A 16,509-nucleotide genomic window follows, 5' to 3' on the forward strand; every position below is an offset into this window, starting at 1 on the left:
GTTTTGACAAATTATATGAATTGAAGGTGATGAAGATTATACAACTGCAAATCCTTATTACAATTTTGATGGAAAAATATCAACCAATTTTGACATTTTCTTTAGGAGATAAAGATTTAAAGATTACTCTATTAGATATTACCCTTATATTAAAATTGAAATATGTGGTAGATAAGGAAGTTGTAGTCCTTTCACTTGAGAAGGGTAAGAAAAGCATAAGGGAGACATATTTTCCTACTTTTCAAAAGATCCTTACCAATGATGTTTCAATTGCATTATAGATTCCAGGGATTTCTGGTGATGATTTTTTGAAGCTGAGTCTATTGTATGTTATTAGTATTTTTTACTCTCAACTTGCAATGACGCCATCTTGCCAAAATATGTTGAGCTTGTTAATAATTTGTTTATCTTCGACGAATATCCATGGGGACTGGTAGTATATAATGATTTAACACAAACCATGATATCACTTGGAGAAGTGATGGAAAGGGCTACACACAATATATATATATGCACATATGTCCTACAGATAATTAATTTAACCATTGTATTTAAATTTTTTATTTCATTCATTAATTCAAACTCTTAAATTTATTTTGTAATGTGACAGGTATGAGCATTTGAACACATTATAACCCTGAAGATAGGCAAGGTGATTAAGAAGGATGCATGGCTCAAATGTTTAAAATGGGAATCCACAACTTATTTATTGAATAAGACTATAGAGGACAATTTAAAAGAGTGCAAGGTAAAAAATATATTAAATTTTACTGATATTATTTTATTGTATAAATGATTAATGAAATGTAAAATTTTGACACAGGTTCTAAGAAATTTTAAGTTGACAAATAGTGAGAAGAAAAAAAAAATTATTTAGGATGTTAAGGATTTGGATACAGTTCAGATTGATGAAGAAATAATAAAAATTTATAAATCTCTGAAACATGTCAAGACCTATCAGGTAAATAAGAAGGTAAATGATTAGTTCAACTTATTTAAATTAAGTTCTTCATCATTTTTTTGTTGTTGATAATTTCTTATACTTTGTCTTTGTAGAAGACACAAGGGAAAGAAGATAAATCAAAATTGGTTAAAATATTAAAAGTTTCTGCAAATGGAACAACAATACATACATGAGAAGAAGATAAGAAGAAAACTAAGAGATGAGAAAGAACAAAGACAATAATGGTGAGAAGGTGAAGGGACTCAAAATTTATTCAATGAGGGACCTCATAAAACTTATAGTAAGTCTTCAAACAAAGGTTCGTGATTTAGAAGACAATATGACTTCTTTGAAGGGAATTATATTTTTTACTTGAAGAGAACAAAAAGAGAAGGATGGGAGAGGGAATGATGATGGTTCTAGGATGGATGGGATGGATGGTGGTGATGCTGGTAGTTCAAATAACAATGAGTTCAAATTCTGTCAAGTTCGATGATTTTAATATTTATTAGCATCAAGAAATTACAACTTAAATCATAACATTGAAAATAAAAAGCATAACTTCTACATAATTAGGAAAGAAAAACATAACTTAACCTTAGTCCCTTTCATCAGTCATATTATATGGCTAACCAAGGTTATTATTATTGATAAATTTTCTCATTCTTCTTTAGTAAATTCAAGAAAATCACTTAAGTTGTTGTGTCGTATGACATGAAAAAGCATTGTGCATTTTCTTTTTTTTTTGCGTTCAAAAGCTTGACCAAATGTAGATGATGTATTCATCAAGTACATCTTTGCTCTCGATTGGAGAATTTTTTTTCTCGATTTCATGCATCTTATCTTAAGATATTTGGCTTCAGTGACCAACCAATGCCACTATTTATTTATTTCACTGAAATAATCTTCAATTGCCTATATAGTTTGAAGTTGTTAAATTATATTGTCATGAGCTACTTCGTCTAAGCTACTCGTGTTGTAACATGAGTTTCTTGAGTATTCATTGGATCGACTATCGTCATTATTCGTTACCTTTGTTTCTTCATCTGATTCATCACTACTAATGACAATCAGAGATTTTCCACCAGACATTGTTGATAATGAAATTTTTGTAAAGAAGAAGATGATTATGAGTTGAGAGGGGAGATTATAATGATTGCATTCCAAAGGTATATATAAGCAATCAAGTAATGTGGTTATGACCATTGATTGGATCTTTTGTGAATTGTCATGTCTTCAAAGAAGTACGTAGATGTAACAATTCAATATTCACTACAACAATTGAACAACTGAGGTGATTTGTTATGTCATTAATAAGTTAAAGTGGATGTGATCATTAACTAAAGGTTCTGTTATATAAAAATTCTATATTAATTAGTATCAAGTTTGACGATTTTAATATTAATTAGCATCAAGTTCAATGGTAAATTAATTACCATTGAGTTCACAATATTATTTAGTATGAATTTGATACTGTAATTCATTTTTGTTTGATTTTGCAATTTTGATTCCAACACAATTTTTTCATCAAAACACCAAACAAAATGAAATTGATGACCCGTAAATCCTTTATAAACCATTTATTTACTTGGATTTTGATTTAGATCTATTATATTCATAGAAAACAAGTAAAAAAGGGTATTAAAAACTCACATTTGTGTCGATTTTAGCATATAGAAGATTGGGAAGAAGAACTTGAGAAAATAAAAGCAAGATCGATCTATTAGAGTGGTCTCTTTAGTTTCATATCATCAAGAACTGAGGAAAGGGTAATTTAGACATTTCACACGTCAAAAATGGTGAAAATGTTGTTCACAGAACCATTTATTAGAAAGAAAAAGTAAATAATGTCCTGTTCAGCTAAAACTTAGGGACTATTTAGAAAGAAGTCCCTACGCGCGAGAGTTCTTCAAGTAATTTTCCCTAGAAAAGAAATCCCCATGTGAGGGGTCCTTTTAAGTAATTTTCCATGTAATTAACGCTTGAGTGTGGGCTGTCGAGGGAGACTCGAGTAAAAGACTGAAATATAAAATAAACATTTGGCCCAAGCGGGGCGCCATGTGGGAGGAATCACTTACTCCCGCATCTCTCTCTCTCTCTTCTCTAAAAATGTTCTCGAAAGCATCTTGCGCCATGGTCTCCTTGCCTTGCTCTAGGGTTCGTTTATTTTTCAATTATTTATTTCTGAATTTCTTTAACATCTGTGTTCGTTTTGTATCATATCTATCAGTAATTTAGTATTCAAAGTTGGTTTTAATTTTGTTTATTTATTTATTTATTTTTTTTTGGGGATAATTTTTCACTTTAATAGAATTTTTTTGGATCGGAAATGATGAGCAATAGAAATTAATTGTTATTATCTTTACAGAGGTAAATCGTAGGAGATTTTGCTTAGATCGGAACTACAATTGGAGAACAGACAGAGAGAATTATTACTAAATTATTATCAAAATTTCAGTCTCTTTTTGTGAAAATTAAATAATAAAAAAAGACTCTGTAAACTAAGGTCTGGATCTCTATTTTCTCTCAAGGAAAAAAAAAGATATTTTAAGAGCTTTTCTTAGTTTTTATTTATTATTATGATAAATTATAACACAAAGATGAGGGACTGCACAGGAAATTAGACATTTTTTAGAAACCTAGTTCAATTTTTCGTCGGAGCTCGACTAACTACTGATATTTGGAAAACAAAGAATGAAAAACAATGTCAATTGGAGTGATATTTTTTTAGTGAAAATTTGTGAACTTCGTACTCATGGGGATAAGAGAATATAGTAAGATTTAGTTATATTTGAGTGTGGGGAATGCCATCCCTTCTCTTGCCTGAGTAGTTTGCATCCCCTATTTGCCATCATCATCATCTATGCCTTTTCTCAAATATTTAGGTTTGTAACATCAATATTTATTCATCATTCAACTCTATCGAAAGGTATATATTTTGTCAAGGCACCCATCTTGATAGATTTTCTTATTGTTTCAACCGTGTGATTTTAGGTGCAATCATTGTGCAAATTACCAAAATGCCTGCACACGTCGGCAAAGAAGGCGAACATGGTACTTTTTTTCTATATGTGCGAGTAGGCTGGGATTCCTTGAGTGATTTCTATAGAAAGTGTTTTTTTAAAGCATTAGGTAGGCTGCACTAGAAATTCTTTTTCTTTTCTTTGATTAGGCGAATAAATAGTTAATGTTTGGTGTGGGAATTTTTTTTTTTTTTTACATCTAAAATTTTTATTGGAAGAAAATAAAGAGAAAGTTAGCAGTGGGAAACTTCTATATAACAATAATTGTTTATCTACTCCTTTGGCCATGGGTTGGTGTCATATTTAAGAAAGGGAGGTACTTCTTTAGTCTTTACGAAACCGAGTATTGAAAGATCAATGATGGAGACAATATTGTCCTCTAGAAAACTGATAACTAGAGACTGATCCAACCCATATCAGATTATCCAATGTCTCATTGAAAAAGGAGAAAAAAAAATTGACACTTGAAAAGTGGATTTGGTGGAATCCTTTGCCTACTCATGTCTTCATATTTCTTGCACCCCAAGTTTGCCTCTTGACTAATATGGAAAACATTAATAAGGATGAGCTTAGAATGTCTTAAAAGTTATTATATGAACGTAGGAAATTTACTTCAAAATTAGAAATGAATGCATTTCGAGAAAATGTAAGCGTAGCTCCAATGTACAATAAACTAAGAGAAAGTTGATTTAGATGGTTTTGGCATGCTCGATTGAGACCAGTTACAACCATAGAAAGAATGAATATGCAAGTTGAATGTCCTAAAAGAGAGCAAAGAAGACCCAAAAGCATGTGGTCTGATATAGTAAAAATGGTATGAACACAAAGTTCAATAACAAAAGAGTGGCTCTTGACAGAGCTGAATGGAGGAACAAGGTTCATTTGATCAAATCTAAATCTTTGGGATAAGCCTTTGATGATGATGAATTATTATCTATTCTATTTTCGATACTTGAATACTTAGTAAAACAAGAGTTTTACTAGATAAGACTCGGCATTTTCCCATATGAATCTTGGTACCACCATTTGTCTTGCACAACTATTTTAAAACTTCTTTTAACATGTTTCAGACAGTAATGAAATTATCACTATGATCATATACTTGTAGGTGAGTACGAAAACTTTTTCTTTTGTTGTGTAAGCCTTTTAATTTATATTTGAATAAAGTATGGCCTTCTAGCGTAAGTCATTTTTAAAAACGATATGAAGAGGACTAATTGTTCACCATTTATTATAATTAAGTCAAGATCTAATTTTATATTTACAGGTGAGGAGGGGATTTTGTGCATGGCCAGGCATGAGTCAACAATTCTTTAGAAAACGTTTGTTGTATGGATTTGGGAGCTTATTGTCGAGTTCGTTCAAAACCTTGCGTGGAAGTAGTTATTCACTTGGAGTTGCACAATTTTTATGTAGCATTTCCAATACGATTTCCGCATTGCAAATTGAATTGGTGAGCATACTTCATTTTCTATTTGTCAAAGGATCAACAATTTTGACATTTCTTTTTCTACAGTACCTCTTTAATTGGTCTTTTGGACACTTCGAGGATAATCATCCTTACCTCAACACAACCATACAATTGTTTTTGAAAGTGCACCACAAACAAAGTTAAAGAGGATTAGCCATATGTTTAAAGGCGAGAGGATTAACCATATGCTCCCTTCCCTTCCTTTGGTTAACACCATGTGTTTAAAGATTCTTAAAAAAAGTAGAAGTAAGTGGTAATATTAAGAAAAATATTATAACAAACTTGAAATAAGTTGAAACACTTGTTGTACCTTTGAGCAATAGATGAGAGGAACAAAGGTTTTTTTTTTTTTTTTTCCAATTGTATCATATAATGGTGCAGATCGTTTATTGTTTGGCCTATAAATGCACATGATTTCTTTGGGGGTGCTCCTCTGGTTAATTCATCATTCATGACATTTTTGGTCATAAGATAGCTTTCAACTTTATTGCTACTATACCATTTCCCATGCTTTCTTCTATTTTTTGGAGAACCAGTTACTAGTGAAATTTTTTTGTCACATTGTCTACCATGTTAAGTCATGTTCTTAGTGAAGGCTTCCTGGTCCTAAATGTTCACGAAGGGTGTGGGATATTAGACATAGGCTTGACACATCAAATAAAACGATATATTTTACATTAAAGTAACCAAATTCCTTTTTGATTAGATGTAGTGGTTGGTCATTACAAGTTCGACTGGCCCTTCCTTTTTATCTATAATAAATTTTTTATCTATTAACTGAAAAAATAAAATAATAATCCTGTTTGATTTATATGCTCCCAGCACTGGACAACCAATCAAGAGAAGACCACCCATTTAGCTTTGCAAGTGTGATAATCATTCAAGATATTTCTAGCATTTCTTCCCTCCATTTTATTTATTCATTTATTTGTTTTTTTTTCCTTTTTTGGGAAGGGGTGGGTTAGTGCAACTGTCATGCCCCAAAATTCTAACATGCATCCCCATGATTAAGGGTTAGAATCTTGAGGGGTGAGATATTTCTTGTACAGTGATAAACATATATAACTCAACAAATTCAGACGATGATATCATATATGGGAGCGGTTCAGCATCCCTAAAGTTTGCCAAACATTTTTTAAAACATGTAGAAGTTTTGGAATGAGCTGATTTTTTGTGAGGATGATCTCTATGATGAGGAGATCATCCTCACCAAAAATCAGCCTATTCCAAAACTTCGAACCCCATCAAAAGTGATTTACAAAAATTGGACTGTCCACGATTCTTCAATTTGTAAACTAGGGTTAGAAATTTCAAAATGAGCTGATTTTTGGTGAGGTTGATCTCCTCATCATAGAGATCATCCTCACAAAAAATCAGCTCATTCTACTTTTCAAAAAAAAAAAAAAAATCAGCTCATTCCAAAACTTCTAACCCATGTTTTGAAAAATGTTTGGCAAAATTTAGGGCTGCTGAACTGCTCCCATCATATATTGCAGTGGAAACATAAATAAATACGATACATAAACAAAAACAATAATTCGACCTCACAACGCCCTTTATTTATAAATAACAAATAGAAACAGTGGCCCGAACTTCAAAGAATATACTAACCTGCTCTCTCAACATAAACCAACTACTCTATCTACTACGCTCACAACACACAACCTATTGATCTTGAAACTGCAACAATTCTTAAGTTGATCATCAATCACTTGAACTTCCTGAAATTGAGATGATGTAGGGTGAGTAACAGGGAAGTTACCCAATAAGAAAGGTAAGTTTCAACATATAGTTAGGGATTGCAGGGAAAACTACTAATACATTTGAACATGTGCAATGTCAACATTTAAATCAAGAATTAAACAGTTGCTAATTTATTTCAACATTAACAATCTAAATCAGCATATTACCGAGCTTTTGAACTCATCGACATCCAACTATAGATATACATCCAATTGACAGTGTAATAGTAGGAGTGTTAACGAAATTCAAGAATCACGCGTATGTTGTCCCATACCTCTATCTTTACAACCAAGATCTCTATCAAAGATAGTAAGGAACATCCCAGATTCTAGGTGTGACATTATTCTCCAGGGCATCCCATACTACCAAGGTGAATGGATGCCTCGACTGTCATCCTAGATTAGCTTGCCATTCTAGATCAACAAGCTAATCTTTATAGGCTTTCTCAAACTCTTTGCTAGATCACATTTATATATAAATAATTAAAAACCCTTTTTTTTTTTTTTTTTTTCCAATCACAAAAGCCTCTTTTTTTTTTTTAATCACTGTGACATAAATCCATGTTTTCCTTTTTCAAATCCATATGATCCCAAAAATGTGAAATAATAAAAATAAATAAAACATCCATCACCCATTTTCGCACCAATGCAAAGTAAATTAATCCCTCGCTTCAACACGAGTATAAATAACATCCCTCTCATTAACATGAGTATAAATAGCATCGCTCGCGCTAACACGAGTATAAATGACATCCCTCGTGCCAACATGAGTATAAATAACATCCCTCGCACCAACACAAGTATAAATAACTCATGGTCACTCACGTACCACACACATTACATTGGAAACTCTATTTCCATTTCAATCTCTTCTCGATGCCGACCTTCCAAATCAAATGACTTCTACAAGTCACTTCGTGATAAATCATAGTTACATTTACAATATAAAACATTTTAAAAGAGAATTTTGAAGTCTTGATAGCCAAGAATCATTTTTCAAAAATGTTGTTTTTTCTTTGGTTAGCCAAGGAACAAAATTCCAATTTTACACGTTTTTTGAAAAAGAAATCGAAAGGAGCTTCGGTTGGCCGAGGATCCCTTTGGTTAGTCAGACGTTGGAGAAAGCATTTTTCAAAACTCAGTTTCCATTTTAAAAGCTTCCAAAATCTTCCACGAACTCATTCTAAGAAATTTGTAAAACATTTTAAACGTCCAAATTCATCCAAAACCCACACATACCTGCATGATTTGCAAAATAATCATATTTGAACATTTCTAAAGCATTTTCTCAAAACACATAACCATATGGAGAAATTGGTAGTTTCCTACCTCATTGGATTCAATTCTTAGCTTCTAAACTTGACATCCTGAATTTTTATTCAACTAGCCTTTTATTCACTTTCTACCGAGAACAAAACCTAAATCAAATGACAATGAACAAACAATTTTTTAGATTCAACTTCTCTCAATAGCTTTAACAGAAATGAATATGAATAGCTCTTTATATTCATATATATTCTTCTAAAATATATTTTTGGGTCAACTAACTTAAACCATCAAATCAAGCTCATGCAAAACTATGTTTCTCGACCATTCTAAACCTACTAACAATACAAGCCTGACTTGAAAATTATTTCATCACAACTTTGATTAATAACCAACAACTTTCATAAAATTTATTCATCGAGATACGTAATAAAAATTTCAGGGTATTACAACAACACTTTGATTTTCCAAATTGAGATATACTATGCCATTGAAGCCTTGGCCTTCGGTATTCTTTTCAAGATATGGGGGTATTGAGAATTATTAGCTTTTTTGAAGGGGGTTCTTTTGACTTCCTCCTCATCTTATATCCTAATTTTACTTAATTTTGTGATCTAATCCCTTTAATTTTCTTGGGGCCATCTTCCCTTATCTTTCTGATGCAGGATCTATGTTACTTTTATTTGCTTTTATGTTGTCTTAGGTAATCTACTTCTAAAGGCCTATATAGATTTGTATCACTGATTTATGCTGTTAATGACTGCTATAATATTAGATTTGTTCCTCTATTGGATATCTTCCTAGACAAGATAAAAAGAAAGAATTTATTTTTGGTTGATGCAAGGGAGTCAGGTCCCACCTAAGATATCTTTTGGTCCAAGATTTGACCTTTTCAAATCCAAGTCATCCAATCTATGATCTATTGCAGTAGATGGTCAAATAATATGATAGACTATCTAGAAATCTCTTTTTAAACATCTATTATGGTCACATTTTAGGCCTAAAATATCTACTAAGCACGAACCATAGTATGTAGGGTAATATTGCCTGTTTCTTAACCTACCCTAGTTAGCTTTGTATGGTTATCTCTCATTCTATCATCGATGCTTGTATGTCCACTAAAGTAGTTGTTACTTATATGATTTAAGATGTTTCCCTTACTTATTTCAATCTTTATTAATTTTCATCTTCAGGTACCATGCCTTAATGACAATTATGCATATCTTTTGCATGATGTGGATACGGGTACAGTTGGAGTTGTGGATCCCTCTGAAGCTGTACCTATAATAGATGCACTTAATAGGAAAAATCGCAATTTGACATACATACTTAACACCCATCATCATTATGATCACACTGGTGGAAATGTGGAGTTAAAAGCAAGGTATGGTGCGAAGGTATGATAACATTGTTTCCTAGTTGCTACATTTACAGAAAGCCAGCCTCTTATCAATCATTTTTATTATTATTATTATTTTTTACAATTGCATATCAATATTGTTGAATAGAAAAATAGTTGTAAGTTGTAACCATATAATTGTGATGATCATATAAATAAATGATAGAATATTCACCAATTCAAATTGGCATGAGCAACAAAAATATATGATCATGTTTGCTAAACATTAGAATTTATCTTGGCTCTTTTTCATAGCAGATCCAAAAGTAGAATGATTAGAAAACAATTCTGATGAATGGTTTATTTATTTTGACTGGTCTTGTCGGCGCATTTATAAAGTTGATAAAAATACTTCATGTGGTCCTCCTCTTCTATTTACATTATGTTCAAGGTCATGTTTGTCCACCATTTCGCCAAACAATCATAGGAAAACAATATTTTACCTTTCCATTCTCCCAAATTCTCCAATTAAAAACATGCATGTGTTGCGAGTATCTCCTATATAATGTCAACTTATTTCCTAGTTAATTTTCATAATACAGAATATATGAGGATCACTTGTAGATGAGAGGAAAAATCCATTCTCAAGTGCCTTGAAGAAGGGCATTTTTCAAGCTTTGATGTGGGATTTTAAACTTTGGTCAAATTATTTATATATAATTCAACTGAATATTTTGTAAATTTATACAGTTTTTATTAACACTATGCCATATTTTATGGCAATCATTAAGACCAGTTGCAATTGTCTGAGAACAAGAACAGCATTTAGGAAGGAAAACTCTATCCCATATTTTCTGCAATGGTTTTTTGCTTTGTATTTAAAAAGCACTACAATTCTATGGAACAATACTTAAAGCATCATGGTTGTGTAAATAGAATAGAAAAAATTCCAGAAGTGCATTATAATTGCCTACATGTTGGAAAATAAACAGGCCTTAATTATGAGGCATGTGCATCTGATGCTCTGCCCTTTTCAAATTAGATTATTTATCTTTTATTAACTCATAATCATAATATTCAAAGGCAAGGCTTCCAAGGAAGTCTATTTTATACTAAAACTAAGATATTAAAATTTCTTTTTGGTGTCTATTTCTGTCAACCTTGAAATGAAGATATTTTTTGAAATGTTCTGATCAATATGGATATACATTGGAAATAGTGGAAATCTTGTGAAAAATGATAGAAATATTGAGAGAGAATTTGTTGAAACTGTAGGAAATCATAAAACAGACATGAAAACATAAGTATACATCCATTTTCCTTATAAAATATTCATAAGTCTTGTGTCTTTCATCCATCAATATTTTTTTTTTACTTAATTCTTCCCATCCAGAACATTTGCATATAGGGCAACAAGACCGCTTGACATGTTTGCATCTTCTACAATCAGAAAAAAAAAAGAGCCTAATGGGGTTATGCTCCAATGGAAATATTTTATTGCCTTCTTCAAATGTGTTTCTTTTTCGTAATTGTCAAAAATATCATGAAATTTTACTCTTCTGAGCCCATGGATTTTCAACTTTTGAAATTACATGTAGGTAATTGGGTCAAGCATAGACGAAGATAGAATTCCTGGCATTGATATAGCTTTGAAGGATGGAGACAAGTGGATGTTTGCAGGCCATGAGGTGCTTGTAATGGAAACCCCTGGTCATACTCGAGGTTGTATTCCTATTCTTATCTAAAGATGGTTATGATGTGCATGCTTTACGCACTGAGGAATGTGTTATCCTAAACAATTGTGAAAAAATAAATAATTTGATCTTAGTTATTGGTTTTTATCATCAACCACATTCACTTGTTATCACTTTTTATTGGTTTCGTTCTCTTTCTCATGCATGAATATTGTTGGAATGTAACTAGTATGATAATAATTCTTTTGCAAATGTAATATACATATGGTATACCAATGTGTGGCTTGGGGTGCGCATGCAAGGTGTTGGAGCCACAACTTCTCGTGTGTCTGACCTAGGAGTCTACAGCACCTAAACTTGGCTCAATTAGTTGGTTTTCATTTTACCATCCATCAATTAGATGGTCTGACCTAGTAGGTCAAGGCATGTCTTCCATTAAGGCAAACATCTTCAAATATGCTCTCAATACCTCATTTAGTGTCTTCTTCTGTTTTCCTTAATTTGCAGTTTTAGGATGTTCATCCTAAATGGTCCTGCTCACAAGTGTGGTTATCGGTCTTCCTTGCATATAACCAAACCACCTCAATCAACTCTCCCTTATTCTGTCACATGTAGGACCTATTCCCACATTTATACGATTGTGTGTTTTTCTCATATTATCTTTCTTAGTCAGTCCAGTTAACATAAAGCATATTCGGTATTATTGGCATAAGATTTCTTTTAGTTCAATTGGTATGATGTTGGTGTATACCACTTCAAATGCACATCTTCTTTTCAGCCACTTGCTCTATGGAAACTTCCTCCATTATCACCCCTCTCCTGTTGTGGATACTTAAACCAAGAAGATGAAAATTCACTTCAAGGTTTCTTATGTTAATCAATCTTAATTAGTGCACCCCCTTTATGCTTGTCCCACTATCCCTATCCAAGTTGCACTCCATACATTTATTCTTCTTTGCAAAATATGAGTGGAATAGACTCAAGAAGAAAAATAACCTATAGATAGGATGGTTAAAAATCAAAATTTGATTGGCTTGTTTTGCCTCAAATCTCCCAGGTCGACCCATTAAATAACCACCCCTGCATTCTTTGCTTTCTCTGGAAGTCTGGGCTCACTTTTTCTCTCTCTTTAACATCTCCTTACTTTCCTAGTTCCATGGTAGCATTATTCGGGGGTTGGCAGCGGCTTGGATTTCCTTTCACCGTTTCGAAAAGGCTTTGGGCTATAGCTTCCTTTGCTGTATGTTAAGTGATTTGGGAAGAGAAAATCGGGTTTTTGAGGCTCATGCACATTTTTTTCAAGAGATTGTCATATCTATATTTGGCTTCCTTAATCTAAAGTATTCAAGGAATTTACAGGAGTTTTCTTCGAAGATTTTCTGTACAGATGAGATTGAGTTTGTAATATCAGAGTTTCTTAGGCAATCTTTAGGTAATCTACTTATCAAAAAAAATAAAAAAATCTTTAGGTAATCTAGAGGCCCTCTGGGCATGTCTTTGTTTTTCTTTATCATTATTGTATCATCTTCCTTCTTTTGGGGTGGTCATCTCGACCCTCATTTCCTCCTATTTTTCGAAATAAAAGTTTAACTTGTAAAAGAAAAGAAAATTCAAAACAATCATGAAGGGGATAAGGGCCATAAAAATAAGTATGACCAAGACGATTTTTGCTGTGAAAGTTTAATATAGACACTCATAGGTATGAGACGCCTGTCTATACTTTCCAATTGATGTCCCACCTGAGTGATCTCCCAGCCTAATGTCAGCTCCGTTGGAATCCTAATGTCGTGTAGAAACAGGCAATTTTGTTTTTTAATTGGCAAAAGGTTAGTGGTTAGATAGATAAAGTAGGGTTCAAGGGGGTTTGAACCTAATACGTGGGAACAACACTCGATACATCTTAGGTTTGAGCCCTACTTTATCTATCTAAAGGGGTTGGCCTAGTGGCAAGCTGAGCCTTGATGAGCTCCTCAGGAAGAGTAGGTCAAGTGTTTAAAACCCCATGAAGCAATGAACTCCTTGGGGCCACCCTCCAGGGTCTGGTTGAACCTCGACTCAACCAGTGTCACGTAGGACTTTCCGAGGGAGCGGTGTATGTGTCTGTGGGATTAGTCTCACCCGAAGGGTGGGGATACTCACGATAAGCAAAAAAAAAAAAAAAAAATCTTACCAACTTAGCTAAGTTGGCACTCTTAGAAACAGACAGATATAAAACGGAAGCAGTATATAAAAAGGAATGATTGCACAAGAATGTAGATAAGCAAAAAAAAAATCTTACCAACTTAGCTAAGTTGGCACTCTTAGAAACAGACAGATATAAAACGGAAGCAGTATATAAAAAGGAATGATTGCACAAGAATGTACATTTTCTTGATAAGAGTAGCACTTGGTGCCACCCTCCAGGGTCCGGTTGACCCTCAACTCAACCAGTTGAACGTAGGACTTTATGAGGGGGTGGTGTATGTGACCGTGGGATTAGTCTCATCCAAAGGGTGGGGATACCCATGATAAGCAAAAAAAAAATGATTAGAGTAGCACTTACTTATTTTCAATTGTTTTAAATGTACTAATCACTTATCTTTTTAATTGAATTACTATCTTGCTGGTGGTTCTTCTAAAAGTTCTAACACTGAAATTTACTGTAGTGACGCCGCTTGAGGTGATTGAATTGCACTAAGTCTTCTAATTTTTCGTATGAATTTTAAGCAGGCCACATTAGCTTCTACTTTCCTAGATGTGGGGCAATTTTTACTGGAGACACTTTGTTCAGCTTATCATGTGGCAAGCTTTTCGAAGGAACCCCTGAACAGGTACTACTTTATCTACTCTTTTTTATTTTTTTTTATTTGGTAAGGAGTGAAAAATGTGCATGCAAATTAACAACCAGTAAACAAATTCCACACAAATAATCTTTCTCTAAATTATAGCATAAATTGGTTGGGTTTGGGCCAGAGCTGAGTATATCCATATTCAGATCCAAATTTTTTAAATCCAAATCCAACTCGGATCCTACTAGCTAAAACCATATCCAAATCATTTTGCTTTCACTACATCTAGATCTGACCGAATTACTTGATTTGGGTCGGGTCGGATAATTTCAGACCATTCAATGTTTTTCTGCTATATGTCTTTTGTGAATGTTATACTGTTCTATTTTACCATTATAATTCTTTTATTTTGTAAGAATTCATGTTATATTAATTTAAAGTAGTAGAAAAGGAATATTTTGAAAAACATAAAAATATAATTTTCAAAGCAATATATCATTCAAATCTTGATGGATATGTATCTGACCCGGATCCAACACAGATCAAGGGACATCAACCCATATTCAACCCTTTTTTTATTTGGATCTACTCTAGGGGTCCAAACCCACTAAATTCGGATTTTGGATCACTCGGATTTGGATAAAATCCAACTTATTTTATGCCCTACTTTTTATTTTTTGATAAATCAAATATCTTTACGAATGTCTGTGTGCTTATTGATTAACCATACCTTAGGCTTCCAAATCCTCTTTCCAGGGAAATAAGAGACCATAGTTTTCTCTCCTCTCTTAATATCTATCTTATATTATAATCCATATCCATGAATAAATACATTAGATAGATACATACATTTTATGCATGTCCATGCATCCTTGGAATCTGGTGCTTGATGTTCCATTATGTACATGGAATACATATTTTTTTCTGAATTTATCCGGTTAACCTTATTGATCTCTCACCGAATAATGGCCAAATCCGAAAAAAAATACTATTTCTATGAATATTTTTTTCTGCATACATGTATATCTCTGTAGTTCATCTTCACTTCAGTCCTGCCAAATCGTGACATTTAAATTGTTTGTGTTGTAGATGCTCTCTTCCCTTGGAAAAATCATTGCTTTGCCTGATGAGACAAATATATACTGTGGTCATGAATATACATTGGTAGGTTTTATCTTTCCTCTGGCTCTCGAGATTCTCATTTACTATCCTTACTCACCCGATTTTCATTGCAAGGGGTTCTGAAGTTATTGACTGTGGGACATCCATTTTTGACAGAGTAATTCAAAGTTCGCATTGTCTATAGAGCCCAAGAATGAGGCACTCCAGTCTTATGCTGCTCATGTAGCCCATCTCCGTACTAAGGGCTTGCCAACGGTAATTTCTAAAACCTCGTCAACGATTGAGTTATTTGTCAAGGTCATCTAGGTTTGAATTCTCATTGATTTAGAAGGGGGGAAAAACATTAAATAAGATCGATTAATTAAGAAAGATTATATTGCCACACCAACTGTTGCTAACACCACCCCCAATTCATATGTAAATCACCAAAGAATTAGCACACATCTTGGGGTAGCATTAGCAAAAGTTGGTGTGGAAATAGAAGCTCTGTTAATTAATCAAGTCATGCAATTAACTGAGATTGATTAATTAATCAAGTCATCCGGAGAACAAGTGGCTTTCTTGTCACCAAAACCCAAGGTTGAAGAGTGGCTCTTATTTATTTATTTTATTTATTTTTTGGTGAGGGGGGAGTGATGAATAAGGATTTTTTTAACAGAGCTTCTATTGTCACACCAACTTTTGCTAACACCACCCCAAGATGTGGGCTAATTCTTTGGTGATTTACATATGAATTGGGGTGGCGTTAGCAAAAGTTGGTGAGGCAATAGAATCTCTCTTTTTTAAATTAGTTTCTGTTACGGAAGGGTTTGTAACTTCCAATTATAGCTAATTACGTTGGTAATGTCTGCTCTATTGTCAGATTCCGACGACATTGAAGACAGAGAAGTCTTGTAATCCTTTTCTTCGCTTGTCAAGCATAGAAATCCGGAACACATTAAATATTCCATCGACTGCAGATGACGCCGAAGCCTTGGGTGTCATTCGCAGAGCGAAGGATAACTGGTAAGACATCAGATTCTGATTTCTGTTTTTAGAGTGTTGGGTCCACTTGTTAGAATAATAAAACACTATTTGTGTATCTTGTACAAAATCATCTATATGTACTTATTTCATTCAATATCAAGGATCTGTTTTGATA

General features: G+C 33.2%; 1 protein-coding gene across 3 annotated transcripts; it reads left to right on the forward strand.

The window, feature by feature from the left end:
- Window positions 1-2,947: 2,947 nt before the first annotated feature.
- Window positions 2,948-16,509, forward strand: LOC147382228 (putative hydroxyacylglutathione hydrolase 2, chloroplastic). 3 transcript variants are annotated; one of them, XM_086427678.1, is made up of 9 exons: window positions 2,975-3,100; window positions 3,938-3,997; window positions 5,234-5,419; window positions 9,639-9,842; window positions 11,383-11,506; window positions 14,188-14,288; window positions 15,336-15,410; window positions 15,525-15,623; window positions 16,231-16,509. In XM_086427678.1, exons 1-9 carry the CDS (start codon window positions 3,002-3,004, stop codon window positions 16,375-16,377), a joined length of 1,095 nt encoding a protein of 364 aa, XP_086283804.1. In that variant the 5' UTR covers window positions 2,975-3,001; the 3' UTR covers window positions 16,378-16,509. The 3 variants fall into 3 exon arrangements, with proteins under 3 accessions (XP_086283805.1, XP_086283804.1, XP_086283806.1); XM_086427680.1 differs by having other exon boundaries at window positions 2,981-3,100; window positions 3,938-4,075; XM_086427679.1 differs by lacking the exon at window positions 3,938-3,997 and having other exon boundaries at window positions 2,948-3,100.

Source organism: Akebia trifoliata, chromosome 16 (genome assembly GCF_017979445.1).
Source record: "Akebia trifoliata isolate Shusen 1 chromosome 16, ASM1797944v1, whole genome shotgun sequence".
NCBI lineage: Eukaryota > Viridiplantae > Streptophyta > Magnoliopsida > Ranunculales > Lardizabalaceae > Akebia > Akebia trifoliata.